The following is an 18,088-nucleotide window of genomic DNA, read 5'->3' on the forward strand; positions in this document are numbered from 1 at the left end:
TATTTGCAACATATTGAATAGGTGTATTAATTAATGGGTTATGATAGAAGACACCTTTTGTGAAGGTGTCTTTTATCAAGTTACTCTATGAACATTTGTTAAAAGACACCAACTACTTTTTATGAAGGTGTCTTTTATCAAAGTTATAACTAAAAAAGTGAAAATCACACCTTGAGGTGTGACTTGATAAAAGACACCACACTACTTTTTATGAAGGTGTCTTGTAACATAACCCTTAATTAATTAATGCAATGTAATGCTTTAACATAAGTTACAAATACAAGTAATGAAGCATCTTGGCTGAATGTGCTTTTCCCACTACCACTGCCACAGGCAATTCTTACGTTCAAACTACCTTTTTCAATTTTTCATTCACCGAACATCAAGGACTTTTTCGTACTTTCCCACACTCCATTCTCTTCCATTTCTCTCTCCGCAACCTCTCTCTCTTCATCTCCATGCATTTGCAACGGTGAGAGAGATTTCGCGCGCCAAACACGACGGTGCTGTTAACTCTAACGGCGTCGCTGTAACACTCTTCCATCACACTCTCTCTCTGATTCAGAGAGATGAGGTTACTATCATTTGCGATTCTCATTCTCTGTGATCTACTTCTTTGTTATCCTTCATTCTCTTTATCTCTCCTCGCCGCTAACTCGACGGTGGAGACGGAACTTCTTCTACCGGAAACTAACGTAACTGCCGTTGGCAATGCCTCGCTTGCGGGATCCAATGAAGATAGTCTCGCTAACATGATTGATCGTGCTCTTGAAAGAGAGTTTCCTGAAAATGAACAGAACGAAGGTTTCTAGATCTAGCTTCTGTACTTGCATTTTTCAATTTCTCTTGTTTAATTTCGTTTCTGAAACTCTCTTCCACAATGCCTATTAATTTGAATTTCTTTCCAATTTTGGATACCTTTGCAATTTTCTGATTTGTTCTATGAGATTGACGCGGTTGTGGATAGTGAAAAAAAAAATTGATTGCTGAATTTCACTCATGTTTATCAGCGTTTATGATTGGAAACAAATAAATGCTATTGAGTTCGAAGTGCTTTTTGTGGATACTTTGTTATGGCATTGATGCGTTTTTATGAATTACTTACCATTTGGAAAGTTATATTCAAACTAGTGCATTTGGTGAGTTACCGCAATTCTTTTGCAGGTAACGATGATGCTGGTAGTTTCAATAACAGCGTTGCTGGACAGCAGGTTTGTAATCAATTCCTCGTCATGCTTATGGATTTTTGCTAAATGTGAAGTTATGGGGCGTAGTCCACCTGCCTGATTTGGTAATAGGTATTTAGCTTTAGGCTAGAGTTCAATCTCGTATGAATTTAACTCGATTGACGATTATTCATTGGAGGAGGACTAAGCTAATCTTAGGACAGAGGTCATGATATAGATGATATCATATATTCAGATTTCACTTATGATGTGTCAAAAATGCGTTTTAGAATTTATTTGAGATTGTGAATTTTATGGTGGTAAGGTAGAACCTATGGCTTGGTTACTTTGCCCTCCAATTTTTTTGTAAATGCGTATGAGGGTTTTATATGTGTCATATTGATCTCTCTTGAATAGACTTGTGATCTAATGTCCTTCGTATGACATGTTTACTGTATCAGGCTGTTTTAGAAACTGTTGCTAGAGTTAAGCCCAAGAAAAATGAGACCAAAGAGGAAAAGTATGCATCTCTTTCTTGTAGAATAATTGGATTGTTGCTTTTTCTTCAACAGAGAATTGTTTCTTCAACATTTGGTAAATTTTCTATCAGGTCATTTCAGTTCCATGATGTCTTCAATCTGGACAGTGAGAACCGAGTTGAGGATACACCAACTTTAATTGATCGAAAGGTATGTCTCAGTCAACCTCTTGAAGTTTAGATCTTTCAAAGTTACATAATGCGGTAATATTTTTTGCTACCATATCATCGTGAAATGAATGAAAAATACATTTGTATATGTACCACTCTTCTTAAAATTACACTTAATTTTTATATTTTGCTAATTTTTCATCTTCAGGACAATGTCTTTATCATATCCAATCCCAAGTCAAAGTATCCTGTTCTGCAATTAGACTTGAGGTTTACTTACAGTTCCTGTCTTTTTTAATTTCTTTTTCAAGCAGTGTTACGTTGTGAGTGCCTACTAACTACTCAGGCTGCTTACCCTTTTTGGTATTCCGTATTTGCAGATTGATATCAGATCTTGTGGTTGTCATTGTCTCTGCAACCTGTGGTGGCATTGCCTTTGCTTGTGCTGGACAACCGGTTTGATCACAAACTTATTTTTTGAGGATTTATATTTCTACCATAAACCTATCAAAGTTGCGTCATCCATACAATAAAATTTGTAGGTTATGACTGGATATCTGTTAGCAGGATCCCTCATCGGACCAGGAGGTTTGAGTTTTGTTAGTGAAATGGTCCAAGTATGTTGCCTTTATAGTTCTTTTGTTATGCACTCTACTGGTTGTTTTCTCTTTCTTTGAGTCGGTCACATTATTTCTAGATATAAAGTCACCTCGTGCGAACGGGAAGTCTTATAAAGTCACGTACTGCTTCGGTTCATCGCAGGTAGAGACAGTTGCTCAATTTGGTGTCATCTTTTTGCTCTTCGCATTGGGCTTAGAGTTTTCCACAACAAAGGTTGCCTTGTACACTCATTTATTCATTCATTTTGGCTTAAACTTGTATATTTTCAGCTCATCCATATATGGTGTAAATCTGACTCTTCATGTTTGCAGCTTCGAGTTGTTCGAGCAGTGGCTATTCTTGGAGGTCTGCTGCAAATTCTCTTATTTATGTGCCTGTGTGGAATAATAGCTTCGGTATGTCTGATAATTCTATAAATACTTTGTAACTATAACTTAAGTCATGATAAATAATCACCGCCAGTTTGCAACCCGTATTGTTCAACATATTTGTTTATCTAATATACTATGAGTCCTTGATACCCAATTAGGTTGAGATTATTTCCAGTTCTGAAAAAATTACTGATTTATGTATGGAGTAGGATCGACTAACATAGCTTTCTCATAATAGGAGACTGTCCTTAACTTTAAGCTAAGTTGAAATCTCAGAAACTGAGGGAACATTGAGAGAATTGGCGAGAAATCTCACTTGTCATTATGCTAAAAAATGTGTATGGAGCCTTTAATTTTTTTTTTTTCTTATATGAGATCAAACTAGACTTTAGATTTGTTGGTAAAGCATGTAAAATTTCCTAGGTTGATACACTAATCTTACTGTTCAACAGTTTTTTCTCAAACTTCTCTCTCCATTTCCTTTTTAATTGCATTGTAGTTTTAGCAACACAATGGACTGATATCATGCTGAGACTTTGATATTAAAATGTTCATTTCTTTTTCTTTCTAATTAATAATTATGCATGTAAGTTTTTTTATGTCCACAATATATATGTAGATTGTTTTGTTGGCTATTGTTTATTCTTGCCAATTTTGATAAGGCTTAATTGTTGTGATAATTCTGCTTTGCCTACATGATTGTTATAAGGCCCTAATTTGTTGAAAGTGTATTATTCATACTCACCACTTACAGATATATTCCTTCATTTCTTGAATAATAAGTCACATTGGCAAGGAGAAAAACCTGTAAAAGTTATATCTCTTTTTATTCTGTTGTGTTATTTATTACTTTTCCACCTTTGTGTCTACACCATTGTATTTTTTAACCTTATCCAAACTCCAAAGTATTATTGGTGAATGACCCTGTTACCAAGCCTAGCTCAATACAGGCCTGTAGGATGGATCTTATACTTTTCTAGACATGTTAAAACTCTTAAAATAGTTCTGTAAGATCATGTATTGATTTTGAGGCTTCAAGTTCAGTGAAACAAGCGGTGATGTTTTGTACTATTATTCACTACAAATATTCCCTACTTAATGGCAATGAAAGTCTAACAAATGCGCCTAAACCCTACCTGCAGTTATGTGGTGGTAAATCATCTGAAGGAATATTTGTTGGTGCATTTCTATCCATGTCTTCAACAGCAGTGGTAATTTCCTATCACAATTTCTGATATCCATTTTCTAAAGTATAACATGCGAAGTACACATGTTCAAATTTTTCAGACTATGACGAGCACTTCAAGTTTGTTGTTTTACTACAGGATTTATACATATTTCAAGTAACCTATGCACGCTCTTTAATAATTGTAATATGCTATTTCAGTCATTGATTGGGTGCGCTTGGATTAGATTTTACGGTGATTCATAGTAATATTTTTATGTTCCATAGAGACATCACAGTGTTTCAAGTTCCAACCAAGTAAAGGAAGAGTTAATCAAATTACTCAACCAGAGAAAATATGAAGTTATTTTTGTTAGAAGGTGGTGGCCTGATTTTAGGGTCCAAGTATTAGTTGCAATATGCTTAGTAACTAGACCAAATAAGTAGAAATCGGGGGAGGAAATAGACAACTTCAGTGTAAGAGATTATAAGATTTTTGATCATATGATAATAATATGTCATTGATACGGGCATAAGATTGAAAGGAAAAATCAACACTTCAAGAATTGATAAAAATTGTGTTGAATTTTACACTTAATTACTTAAATATGTTGGTATGTGATAATATTATGGCTTCTCTATTGTGTTCTGGTCATAGTTTAAAGCAATGCTGACTGGTGGTATGTGAATGGATAATACGTTGATACGTTTTGTAGACTTAGTTCCTTTATTTTTGTTGTTTTTATTTTGTTTATTAGACTTCTTCCCGTGCTAGTAATTGGCTTGGTGTGGTTGAATGAAACTTCCCTGTTTTTGAAAATTTCTCTTTGAAAATTTTATTTCCTCATCAAATTCTTTGAATTTGCTTTTATTCTTCTTTGGCCCATAGGTCTTGAAATTCTTAATGGAAAGGAACAGTGTCAATGCCCTTCATGGCCAGGTTATAATTGGAACCCTGATTCTGCAGGTGTGTACTATCACTTCTATATTTATAGATGCACATGCATGAATGACTGAAACATTGCTGCTGCAGTTGTGTAAAAGGAGTGGAGATTAGTGCTATCAACGGCACTGATATATTTGTTAAAATTTTCTCAGATATACTTTGAAATTCATTATTCAATGTTGTTGGTTTTTGTCAGGATTGTGCTGTCGGTTTGCTCTTTGCACTGCTTCCTGTCTTGGGTGGAACATCAGGTGTTCTTCAGGGAGTAATATCCATGAGTAAATCGTAAGTTAAATATAGGGCGGACTGGCATTTACTTATTGCAATAGTTCTATTACAGCATGGTTATGAAGATCTATAATAGATGTCATTAAAACCCCACGGCTCCTCATTGCTGTTTCTCTGTATTTTTATCCTATCTTTCCAGTGTGACTACTGTCGAGTTGACCTAATATTTTATAGATGTTAGAAAAGGTAATCTGTTCATAGTTTTAATTCTTTGTTTGTGAAGAGATTTTAAAAATACGTAGATGCAAGTTTAGAAATATTAGTGAGTTGTAGATAACATATCTGGCTAAAGATTGTTTTGAGGTCCACAGATCTTCAACAGATTATCCTTTGCATTATGTTAACCAATGTATGTAGTCTAAACAGAGTCACTTCAATTCTTATTTTTCTTTCAAAAAATACTTGTATGTTCTATTATAGAAATATGAGTTTAAACTTCATCTACATGGTTAAGAATGAGTCTATTCAATATATTTATTTCTTTTTGTGTTACATTTGTTAATCAGACTTTATACCGAACCTTCAGAACTGAATGTGTCCTTAAGGGTTTGCAATGACCAATTAAGTCCACTTGAATAAAATATATCAAGCAGTAAAGATGGAAAAAGTTATCTGTTTTCTGGCTGTTTTATTTGGAAGTAAGAAAGGCATGGCAAAAATGTATCACAGGTTTTCTGACGAAGAAAAAATAAAATTGACAATGCCAGTATCATTCCTCGATATTATTTTATGCTTTAGTTCGGTATGCCTGGCACTTGCAGAGTGGCAGTACTAACTTCCCATTAGCCTGGTTGAATTTCATGAGGCAGTCTGCTTGATTTGATATGCTGATGACATCAACTTTATTCCTGCTTGAGAGTATGCTTGTTTTGGTCATTTATTCTTTCTGATATACTTAATTTTATTGTTTCAGATTGTTGACCTTAATTACATTTCTTGTCGTCTTATCAATATTATCTCGTACTTGCGTACCGTGGTTCCTTAAGCTTATGATAAGCTTGTCATCTCAGGTGAACATAGACCTTTGCTTTATTGCTGAATTTTTGTTTTTGTTACTTTTTAACTGTCTTTTTCTTGTGCAGACTAATGAACTTTATCAATTGGCATCAGTGGCATTCTGTCTAATAGTTGCTTGGGTCTGTTTTCTGTCCATTTTTTTATTCATTTTTTTGTTACTTGGCAAGAGTGTTATCTTAATATATTGAAGCCTGTTTTCTTATCTACACTAGTTAAGTGCCCTTAATCATGGTAAAGTCTCTGGTTGTTTCCTCTCAATGTGTAATGACTTATGTCTATGGACCCAACTTTACTTCCCTACATCTTTGTGATGCTTAAATGCAGGCAATCCTGATACATTATACTTACATGTATGAATTCCAATCCAAACAACTTGTACAAATTGTTTTGATAATTTGTTATTTCATTTCAGTGTAGTGATAAGCTGGGTTTAAGCCTTGAACTAGGTTCTTTTGCTGCGGGAGTGATGATATCAACAACAGATCTTGGTCAACATACGCTTGAACAAGTAACATATTTTCCTTGGGATATATATTATTTGTAGTTGTTAATTTTACTTTATATTATCTTTTCAGGATTTGAAAGTTTTTCAATAGTTTAGTTTGCACCAGTTCTCCTACCCAAAATCAAATATTTTCCCCCTTTTGTCTGAGTAAAAACTTGTGGTTTGTGGAGCATAATTTTATCCAAATTTGATCATTTTATTTCTTATATTTTCCATGTATTCAGCTATTTTCTTTTTGTCATGTCAAGCATATTTTAAGGGGAGGGAAATGTTTGAATATTCTTTTAGGTATTACTTCATATTTTTATCATGGATGCCTGTAAAGTGGGGTAGCCAACCGAAATGAATTTCAGGGATTCTTCTTGAAGGAAATACATTTTGAGATGAATCCATGTTTTGCCAATACTTATTTGAGCTTTACTCAAATTTTATGATTTTAGGTCGAGCCAATTCGCAACTTTTTTGCTGCTCTGTTCTTAGCCAGTATTGGGATGCTTATACATGTCCATTTCCTTTGGAATCATGTTGACATTTTACTGGCAGCTGTTATATTGGTGATCATTGTAAAAACAATCGTAGCTGCATCTGTTGTTAAGGGGTTTGGATACAACAACAAGACTTCCATTCTTGTAAGATTTGACAACAGTCAATACTATTACTTCTGCTTTTTTATTGCATCATACATTTCATTGACAGAGGAGCCTTAGGTTATTCCATATGCGTAGGTTGGGATGTCCTTGGCACAGATTGGGGAATTTGCCTTTGTTCTTCTCAGTCGTGCTTCGAACGTTCATTTAGTTGAGGTACACATTTCATTTTCATTTTCAGACGATCCTTTTAGCTAGTTTCTTCTGATGCTTAGGATGACAGTGAAGTTTATCTTCCTATATTTCTGGAAATAGTTTCAACTCAAGAAGATTGGAAATAGTTTTACATTGTTTTTGCGGTTACCTTTAAAATAGATCAGTTGAACTGAAGGTCTATTCCTTACTGCAGGGAAAGCTGTATTTATTGCTCCTTGGAACAACAGCTCTCAGTCTGGTATGCAGACAATGCTTTACAGAATTATAGTTTACATAGCAATCATAAACATTGAATTTCCCTTTTAAGTACTCCTAGGACACATTTGTCCTGAATTCAAATTGGCAATCACTTGTTACTTTGTTGGTGTTGTGTGATTTGTATCACTGAACCATTTAACTCCGTATAATATTAAAGACATTATCCATTTGTCTCGCTGTCTGTCAAGTGAGATCCTCCCGTAACTCATTAATTTTGTGATTTGCATACACAATCTTTATGCTCTTTGTACACGGGTTAGAGTTGTTAGGCTATCTATGTTCATTTTGGATTTTTTGTGTCTACTCAATGGTAAATTATTGCCTCACGGCTTGCAGACCATGGTCATTTTACTCCCATATACTTCAACTTTTTGTGTTGAGAGGCTTTTGTAACGTGTAACAAATTTTATGGAGATAAATAAAATGAAAAGCATGATAAATCTGCAAAGCATGTTGATGGGAGCAACACCATTGGCATGCTTGCAGTTGCAATGTGTTCCGCTTGCCAGCATAAGCGAACCTTTTCAAGTTTTATTTTTGCTATATGGTATTATGTTTTTGTTTATTGGCCGTCTTTTTCTTTTTCATACAAGTGTACAAGCAGGTTATCGCTAGTAAACATTGGGTCTTGCTGTTGTGAATTCTTGTGCATAGATTTGAATGTTATATGCTGTTACAAGCAGGTGTTTTGAATATTAAATTCTGAAATGTATTTAACTAGTTGATTTATAGTGACATTGAAGTTTTCACTGACAAATTTGTGCAGGTGACTACCCCCTTGCTTTTCAAGCTGATTCCTGCTGTTCTACATCTCGGTGCATTGCTCCGATGGTTCCCTCCTGATAGTCCTGCTGAGGTATTACCCAGCAAGGTATTTAATAGTGTGTTTATTTCAAAATTACTAATGTTAGTCCTGGGAATGCAACATTCTCATGTTTGTTTCAAGTTTTAAAAATTTATTATTCTCATGCTAAAGGATGGGAATCCAACATTCTCATGGGAATAAAACTCAACTACCTATAACTGCCCCCTACCATTCCCATCAAACACATTTTAAATTAAATAAATTTTAAAAACATTTCTATACTTTACATGAGTAGGAATATTATATCTAGTAAAGTATTCCCATCATTCCAAGGAATGTGATTTGATACCTTGAAACAAACACACCCTAAAAGATCATTATAGCATTTTGTTGTTTCAATTGTCCTAAGGATATTAAATGTGATTGTACTTTCAGGTTTCCTTTAAAGGGGACAGCTTTCGTACAGACAGCGCTAAGCGTATTACTTTGATGGTTCAAGGCTCCCATGATTCATGATAGCCAAATATATTATGACGCAGAAAATGGTTTGCGGGATTGACCTGATGGTTTCTGTTATTCTGGTAGACAGGTGCCAAATAGTGCAGATAATGTTTGACTAATTGAATACATTTTCTATTGCAAAGAACTGTATATGCCGCCTGATTTCAGAGCACACACCGGAAATAGTGAATGCAATGGCAAACACACAACACCAGAGGAAGGATTTCAAGCCGGATCCATCAACTAACCTTGTAACATGGGCCACTTTGTTATCAACTTGAATGGCCTATTTTGTGTATAAAGTAATGTCTAGTTGCTGTTAGTAGTGTAATTCATTTTAGATGAGTCCCCTTTTATTGTATCCAAATTTTTGTGTTGATTGGTTTTTGAATGTGTAAGTTGTCTCTATAGGCAGTCATCAACGTCAAATGTATCATGCTCATGAACTATTGAAATTATTAATGATTAATGATAGCAGAAGAAAAATTAATATATGGTTCATTACCTCTTAATTGATTACCAAAGATGTGGTGTTATGTTTTGTATTGTATTGTAGGTTGGTTACTACTAAATCTTCATCAGCTACTGAGCAGCATTCCCCTTTTTTTTCATCACTAACCGTTTTTAGAATTTACCCTCTGTCAATATATATATATATATATATATATATATATATATATATATATATGCTCAGAGTAGAGTTACTGTTCCACTCTTTGGTTTAATACTACTAACATTATGTTGCTTTGAAACGTTGTAGTTTGAAAAATGTTAACCTTGTTTCAAAGTTACATATCAATTATGATTTTTTTAAAACAATCTAAATTGCCATTGTCATTATTACTTAATTGTGAGTAACGAATACGGAAAACCGATACACACCAAGTGACACGAACCCATACACCAGCACATAAAATATTTCCACAACTTTTTTACCGTATGAGCGGTGCTTATGGTGCAGTCTATACTCTGTATTTAGGATTGGATATTTTTTTGTTTTGTTTGCTATCTATCTCCCTTGCTTATTGTTTTCTGTCCTTTTAATGTTAGCCTGCTACAGTTGTGCACCTATTATGCATGCAGGTGCAGATAAACAAACACACGGGTCACAGGAGAGCATGGTAGTCAGATATTATATGTGGCAGATACAAATTTACGAATATGACAAAACATAGCTGGAAGGAGTTTGGTTTAATCAAATGTTCTTGTGGCATATGTTGCATTTAGACCCTCTTGACTCTTCCATTATCATTATCATTATCATATAGCACAAACGCGTGTTGTCATAATATAATGATATATCAGTACAATAACGAATGGTGGTGAGTCTGGTGACGTATGTTTTTGCCAAATTCAATTATTGTTCACTGTTACTGATATATCAACGTCGGCCAAAAGGGGAATCGTGAATATCCCCACTTCAATGGTCCCCTTCTTTTATTTCTCAATTTGAAATGAAGCAAGAGTCAGGAGGATAATGTATGTAGTACATGTTTTCCAAATCCTCGACCAATTAATCAAATCAAATTAGGCTTAATTAGCTATTGGAAGGTATAACGTCAATTATACATTGATATTATTAATTATTGTGTAATTAATAATCACATTTATCAAATAAGCCTTGAATATCTATTATTATTATTATTATTATTATTATTATTATTATTATTATTATTATTATTATTATTATTATTATTATTATTATTATTATTATTATTATTATTATACAAAATTGATATGAACTAATTTAACATTTGATCTCAAAGTCATACATTCAGGAAGTTTGAGTGTAACTTTTTCCAATCTTTTTGCTCAAAATTCTGCATACGTTTTCATTTCTTTTAATAATATAAATAAGTATATAAGATTATTTTTAAAAATCAAAGTTAAGACATGAAAGTAAACCAACATGTGGTTTGTCCGAGTACTAATGAACTTAGACATTTTAAACAAATGGTTAAAGGTTTCGATCTTTGACTTCGAGCATGAAGAAACTCTGGTCAGAAGGAAGAATTCATCTTGAGTGTTCCACATGTTTTTCAACAATATTAACAAACTGTTCAACCGCGGTAAATGTTTCGTACCTACAATATGATTATTATTAGAAGAAAAACGCACATGGAGAAACATATTTGCATGCAAGGAAATTAAACAAAGTCTACCATTCTCATCATCAACTGAATGGTGATAGGAACTTTCCTGACAAAAAGTCCCAGCCAGGCTTGATTGGCATATTATCTATAGAATCTTGTGGATGCGCTTCATTTTCGTCCTATTTCTTTATCTTCATATATGTTATCAACATGGGAAGATAATTGTTCAGTTTCTATAGTCACACAAATATATACTATTATGGCATGAAGAATATTTCACATTTCACAGTTAGTACGGGTCCTTTATTTCCGGTTTAAGGTTTTAGATTATTACTAAATAAAGTTAATTAAATCTGACCCCCCACTAATTAACAAATAACTAGTCAACTACAAATTAACGAAGACCAACCAATGGTAGAAATATGTAGCAACACCTTTGAACTAGCTGGTACAATTCTTTTTATACCTTTTAAATGTCAATGTTCTTTACAAATTAATTATTAATCAAGAACGTAAAAGAGAAGAAATAGTCAAACTCGAAGGGATTGGTGAAGTAAGAATTCCATGTGAAGAAAATAATTTGTCCTAAAATAAGCAGAATCCAAAGTTTGGTCTATTTAAGATTTTGTTCCATATGTTTTTGTTTTGTTTTCGGCCAGCAGGAGTGGTTATTATTCATAACCCCATCGCTTAAAGGTTACGACAAAAATGTCTATATATTAATTTTGACATTTTTTTTATATGTCTATATGTTCACACTATGTTGGGGGGCAATAGATGTGCTTCTTTTCTGAGAGCTTCAGTCTCGTTTGGCACATATTCTCTATCTTATTGAATAGGCAAGGTGTGGACCCAATGTTATATATAGTCATGTACATATAGATTGAATCAAACATGCATGATGCATGAGGAACTGTTATTGACTAAATTATTACAAATAGAAAGTTGTAAATTAGTTTATTTTCTGGATGAGACTAATTGATGTTGTTGAAGGTGAAAACAATTTCCAAAATTGCTTTGTTAATGGAAAATTGGGTGTGTTTACGCTTTCAAAATTCAAAAATAAAAATTGTGTTTATATGGTCCAAAGGGTGTGTAAGAGATCTGCATATATATCATGCATGAGCTGACTTAATGGAAATATATAGCGATTATAAATGGGAGAAATTTCCAATGTATGACTAACTTTTGGATTGAATTATAAAATCCAAATTATAATAGAGATCAGATATATGCATTTTTTATATTATATACTACTCCCTCTATATAGAACTTTTTGGAGAAAATGTTGTTTATTTCTTTTTATAAGATCCTCTTCAATTTGCCTCTTGCATTATTTGTGTTTTCTTTTATCAAAATATGGTTAATTACTTCATCATTTCTTTCTTGTGAGAATCTTGGGAAAAAATGAGTTGATGATGATTCTCAATATAAATTAATTAACTGGGTAATTAATCAGGAAAAAAGAGTGAGACTAATTATATTAACTTTCTTAATTCTTGTATAAATTAGTTATAGGAGTCTTTTTTTGAAGAATAAGTCATAGTACTCCCTATTAAGGAATGGAGGAAATAATGGATAGTCATTATCAACACTGCTTTATATGATGCTGAATGTTGTGTATTTATCTTCAAATTAAAGGGGTCTGATGATTGCATATAGACCTGACTGGGGCATAAATATTAATGACTAATAATAATGCCAAGAAAAACGTGTTCCGTTGATCATATCTTCTTGTACATGAGGTTAGGTTACATGTTTTGCAAATAAAACGATAAATTGCTAACATAGAATGTGAAAAATTCCAGAGTACTTAATTAATTAAGTGACGCTAATTGGGCCAAGAAGGAATGAGCCAGCAGAGGAGGGTTGATTTTGTTCAAGCTTAGGGGATGCAACTGAAAGTGTGAGGTCCAAATTAGGCACTGCTGCACAATTTGAAGAGTCATGTAGCCAATTATCTGTAGAGTAATTATTTTCTTGCTTTTCTGATTTGGCTGCTTCTTCTTGTTTAAAGTAGGACAAAGTGGTGCCATCATTCATCTCAACTTCACATTTACACTTATCCTCAAATTTATGACCCAATTTTACTACTGAATTAGCATGCCCTTGGTCTTTTGTGTTGGTGTTCTTGCTCCCAACCTGCAGCCAAATATATCATATTATTAATTCAATGACAAGGATCCATAAAAATAAAAATAACTTACTTGAACACACAAATAAAAAAAAGTTAAAAGAGGAAAAGATTAAGAAATGTAACTAAATTATTTTTGTGTGTGCGTTCAAATAATTTTTATTTGTGGTTATGGGCTTGTGGCCATGTAAGACTTACTTTATATTCAGTGGTGAACGACAAGAGATAGCTAAATAATTAAGCAATTGATGATCATGAATGAATTGAATTTGTTTAACATAGTATAGTATAGTATATACCAAGTCAAAGAGACTTGAACGTCGCTTCTTGTTGATAGTAGCCAATCTAAGAAAGTATTTTTGAGCATGGCTAGCGACTTGTGTAGGGGTTCTTGAAGTGACAAAGTTTTTAGAGATGCCTCTCCAGTCTCCTTTTCCTAGCTTTTCTAATCCAACAAGGAATGTTTTGTGCTCTTCTTCTGTCCATGGAACTCCTGATCAATCAATCAGTATATAATATATGTTAGACTAGAGATCCCAAGTATTTTCTCATTCATCATGATTCAAACACTTATCCATTAACTCCCTTAGCTCAAATTAGAAGTATACATGTATGAATAACTACTTAACATTGATCATGACTATACATCCATACCAATATATAAAGGAATATAAGATTTTGGTGTAGCATTTTTCTTTCAATTCTATTCTTATTGGTAGTTACATATTAGTATATTACAAATTATAAATAAAAAAAACAAATGAAGGAAGCTGTTGGAAATTTGAACATGATAAATTAGTTTTGAAAGAAGTTTAATTTCAACTACAAACAATAAAATTTGTAAAAAAAATATATTTTATTTTTCATTAATTTTGAATTGATGAACTATACAACAAATACTATAAAAAATACACATTAAATTAATAGAAAACGAAAACAACATTAATTAGTGACCATCTTTCCGCTAACATATGTATAAATATACCTTTCTTTCTCTCTTGGGGTGGACCTATAAAACAATCTGATAGATATGAAATATTAGAAGTGGGTTTGTGATAATAATTTTCATCAATATTGGTTAATGATGTTGATGAAGAGAATGAGGAAGATGGAGAGGATGGTGAGGGAAAGGTGTCCATGCTAAAGCTTTTCTTGATCATGGTACTAGATGATGAGGAGGAGGAAGATGATAGTTGGACCCCGAAGAGACGAAGTCCTCCAAGGGTAGTGAAGTATGTGCATGTCCTACAATTATGTCCTATCTTACCACAATGCGAACACTTTCTTCTCCCCATTACAAACCACCAATTAAAGTGTGTGTGTGTGTGAGAGAGAGAATGAGAATGGGAGACAGAGAGAGAGCAGAACAAACGAATTAGTTTAGAGGTATATATGATATGAGGATGGAGTGAGATGTGGGGTGGGGTTAATTAATTAATGGAAAATGGAAAGAAAAATATGGTCGCACACTCACACACGCTACTTAATTGGACGGACATAGTTTATTATTCTTGGATATTTTTGTTAAAAAAATAAAATCATAGAGACACGAATTCCTTATCTTACTAATTTTCAGCATCTATGACCTCTGGGCCTATTCACCGTACATCCGGATCTGCCTGCAAATTATTTAACTTGATAATATGCTGATTTAGGCAAATATATACTCTCGTCTCTCGTGCCACAAAAATCTACTTATGTTAGCCATCGGTCTAAGCTAGATCGAGACCATGAGGCGGGTGAATATACTCTTGATATTAACATTAGATGTAAAACTAGTGATGAAAATAGACTAGATTGAGTTAGACTTTGTAAAGTCTAAGTCAAATCTGTCAAATTTTTTAAGGCTTAAGTTTGATATGCGGCTTGTCATATACTTATTTTTTAGGCCTGAGTATGGTCTTTTTAAAATCTTATAAGATCTATGCAAATTATTTAACTTGGTAATAATAGTACTCTGGACAAATATAATATATTGTCGTACCACAAAAATCTACTTATATTGTAGTCATAAGTTTAAGATAGATTCAGATTATGAGGTGGGTGAATATCATATACTCTTGATATTAATATTAGACGTAAAACCACAATTTTCAAAAAAGTAAAAAATTCAACTCCCTAATGAATTCCTAAGAAAACCGTTATAACTAACGATCCGAGTTACTAATAAAGCTTCCATCCACGCTGGTTTTGATCATATTATCAGGAAGGTGTTTCCAAGAAACTAGTATGAAAACCTTGTTGAAACCTGAGTCACAAAACACCTTTTACGATGGATATGAATTGATTTGAGCGATTGCATGTTTCTAAGAGCATGTATTTTCAATTTAAAAGTGTCTTATAAAGACAGACGGATTTGAAATTGTTTTATTGAAATTCTTAATTTAGTCAACGTCAATGATTAAATTAAAAGAATATGTCAATAATTTATATGGTTAAATATGTTTTTGGTCCCTATAAATATGTCAATTTTTCGTTTTAATCACTCTAAAAAATTTCTTCAACTTTTAGTCCCTCAAAATTTTTTATTTTCACTTTTGATCCATCTTTTAAAGTAAACTCATATGTAGAATTTATATGTTTGAATAAATTTTTGCAGTAAAACTCATAATATTATAAGAATTTCTCCCAAAAAAAATTAGATTTTTTTAACAAAACATGAATTTAATATGAATTTTTATATTTTTTACGGTTAAAAATTCATATTTAATTTATGTTTTGTTAAAAAATTCTAATTTTTTTTGAAAGTGTTTTTATAATATTCCACACATTTATGCAAAATTTCATTAAAAAATACAAAAATTAAATTAAAAATAGGGACAAAAAATAGTGATTGAAAATTTTATAGGGACTAAAAGTTGAAGGAAAATTTTAAAGGGACTAAAACAAAAAGTTAGTATATTTATAGGGACCAAAAACATATTTAACCCTAATCAAAATTAACTCTAGAAAATCAATTCAATCAAAATTGATTCTTGCCACCGCAGAACCCAAACATACGCTAGATCAATTTGTAAAAGAAAAAAAAAACAATTAAACCATTTACCCAGCTCTAACACTCATAACAATCTATTCTTAATCCAAAATTTAATCGATAAATAGCAGGGAACAGGGTAGGAACAAGAAAATAAATACAAAACCTTACAAGCATATCACATAAAAAAGGAGGGGTTATTATGATTAGAAGTGCACCTTGTGGGCCGATCAAACTACTACTATGTTTTAAAAGCATCGCGCAAATGACTTTTGAATTGAATATACCCTTTGCAATTAATTATTAGAATCTGAGATTCAATAAAGAAAGGGTGATGAGGATATTCTTGTTCAATTCAATAATGTAATTATAGTCAAGTTGTATATCAGAACAGAAATTTCGGATAATTATCTAGTCCTAATTACATATCCAGTGAATTTTAGTATTATTAAAGCTAGGCCAAGTTGTCAAGAATTTCAGTCCATATCACAAGTTGATTAATTAGTACAAGGAAGGCAAGTTGGGGATGTTTGTTTAGTCTTCCAAATCCAATCCTGTAGCAAGAGGATATGCATTCCTTTGTCATCTAATTGAGACTCACTTGGCAATATCATAGAAAGGAATCTTCTTAATTATTTTGGTGTATTGTACGAAATATAATTAGAGAATTTTAAATTTTAAACAAATCTAACTTGTTGAGTCTATTTTAAAAATTGATGCCTCGTTAATTTAGTTACTACTCCTACTTGATTCTATTTTGAATATGCCAACGGGCGTATTCAAATTTAGGAGCAATATTTTTTTTGATGTATAATTTAGGAGCAATATAATAACTCATTGAATATTAGTTTAGGAACAAATTTAGGAGCAATATAATAACTCATTGATGTATAATTTAGGAGCAATATAATAACTCATTGAATATAATAACTCATTGAATATTAGTTTAGGAGCAATATAATTTAGGAACAAATTTGAATTGAGTAGGGACTAATACTCAGTGCAGAAAAACAAAATTAGGGACTAAAAATGCTATTAAAATTAAGTAGGGACTAAACTTACAAGGTCGCTATTTTATAGGGACTAGAAACATAATTAACCCTTTGTTTAATTTATGCTTAAACTCTTAAATTTTTGAACAATTTTTTGCAGACATATTTAGAACATTATTAAAAGTTCGTCCGCAAAAAATTATCGCAAAATTTGATTTCTACATCCAGATTTTATTACTTTTTATCTTTAACTTTTGTCGTTTTAAAAAATTCATATTTAATTCATTTCATGTCAGAAAATTCTAAATTTTAGTAAACGAACCTTTCATAGTGTTCTAATATTGTCTCAAAAAAATCGATCAAAAATTTAAGAGTTTAAGGATAATTAATCAAACTTTGTTTTAGCAGGGACTAAAATTATAAGTAAATTTTTTTTATAGGGACTAAAAATGCTATTAAAATTAAGTAGGGACTAAACTTACAAGGTCGCTATTTTAAAGGGACTATAAACATAATTAACCCAAGTTTAAAAAGTGTAAAAAATAATGTTTTCAATATGAAATTTTCCTTTCTAGTTTCTTTAACTAAGACTCCGGTGACAGTAGTTAGTTAACATCACCCTTATAATATTACCCCGCTATCAAATTCCATTATACTCCTTAATTTGGATATCCACTCCTCCACATCTTACCAAATTGGGCTATGTACACTTGGTAATAAGTCTTTATTAAGTCACATCAAACATTCATAATTAGTCTATGGGTAAGCACACTAATCTTAATCTTATCATAAATAGGATA

General features: G+C 32.4%; 2 protein-coding genes and 1 long non-coding RNA gene across 10 annotated transcripts; 1 reads left to right on the forward strand and 2 right to left on the reverse strand.

Moving 5' to 3' along the window:
* The first annotated feature begins 306 nt into the window (after positions 1–306).
* LOC146934423 (K(+) efflux antiporter 4-like) lies at positions 307–9,619 on the forward strand. 8 transcript variants are annotated; one of them, XR_015007759.1, is made up of 20 exons: positions 307–804; positions 1,165–1,211; positions 1,628–1,686; positions 1,777–1,855; positions 2,024–2,085; positions 2,196–2,271; positions 2,358–2,432; positions 2,578–2,649; positions 2,748–2,831; positions 3,950–4,018; positions 4,862–4,939; positions 5,115–5,203; positions 6,120–6,216; positions 6,289–6,342; positions 6,636–6,731; positions 7,169–7,357; positions 7,436–7,531; positions 7,725–7,769; positions 8,556–8,660; positions 9,030–9,619. XR_015007759.1 is itself a non-coding variant. In XM_085706321.1 (20 exons), exons 1-20 carry the CDS (start codon positions 570–572, stop codon positions 9,108–9,110), a joined length of 1,770 nt encoding a protein of 589 aa, XP_085562447.1. In that variant the 5' UTR covers positions 307–569; the 3' UTR covers positions 9,111–9,619. The 8 variants fall into 8 exon arrangements, 6 of the variants coding, with proteins under 6 accessions (XP_085562447.1, XP_085562448.1, XP_085562444.1 ...); XR_015007760.1 differs by having other exon boundaries at positions 8,556–8,645; XM_085706321.1 differs by having other exon boundaries at positions 7,454–7,531.
* Positions 9,620–10,827: 1,208 nt separating this feature from the next.
* LOC146934424 (uncharacterized) lies at positions 10,828–11,389 on the reverse strand. The gene is made up of 2 exons (XR_015008462.1): positions 11,258–11,389; positions 10,828–11,179 (listed from the first exon to the last, which is right to left on the reverse strand). It is a non-coding gene; the product is annotated as an uncharacterized LOC146934424 (long non-coding RNA).
* Positions 11,390–12,884: 1,495 nt separating this feature from the next.
* LOC146934425 (transcription factor MYBS3-like) lies at positions 12,885–14,685 on the reverse strand. The gene is made up of 3 exons (XM_085706325.1): positions 14,308–14,685; positions 13,622–13,815; positions 12,885–13,330 (listed from the first exon to the last, which is right to left on the reverse strand). Exons 1-3 carry the CDS (start codon positions 14,615–14,617, stop codon positions 13,010–13,012), a joined length of 825 nt encoding a protein of 274 aa, XP_085562451.1. The 5' UTR covers positions 14,618–14,685; the 3' UTR covers positions 12,885–13,009.
* Positions 14,686–18,088: the final 3,403 nt, after the last annotated feature.

This window comes from Medicago sativa, chromosome 4 (genome assembly GCF_051527215.1).
Source record: "Medicago sativa cultivar Bolivia chromosome 4, Bolivia_mono, whole genome shotgun sequence".
Lineage (NCBI taxonomy): Eukaryota > Viridiplantae > Streptophyta > Magnoliopsida > Fabales > Fabaceae > Medicago > Medicago sativa.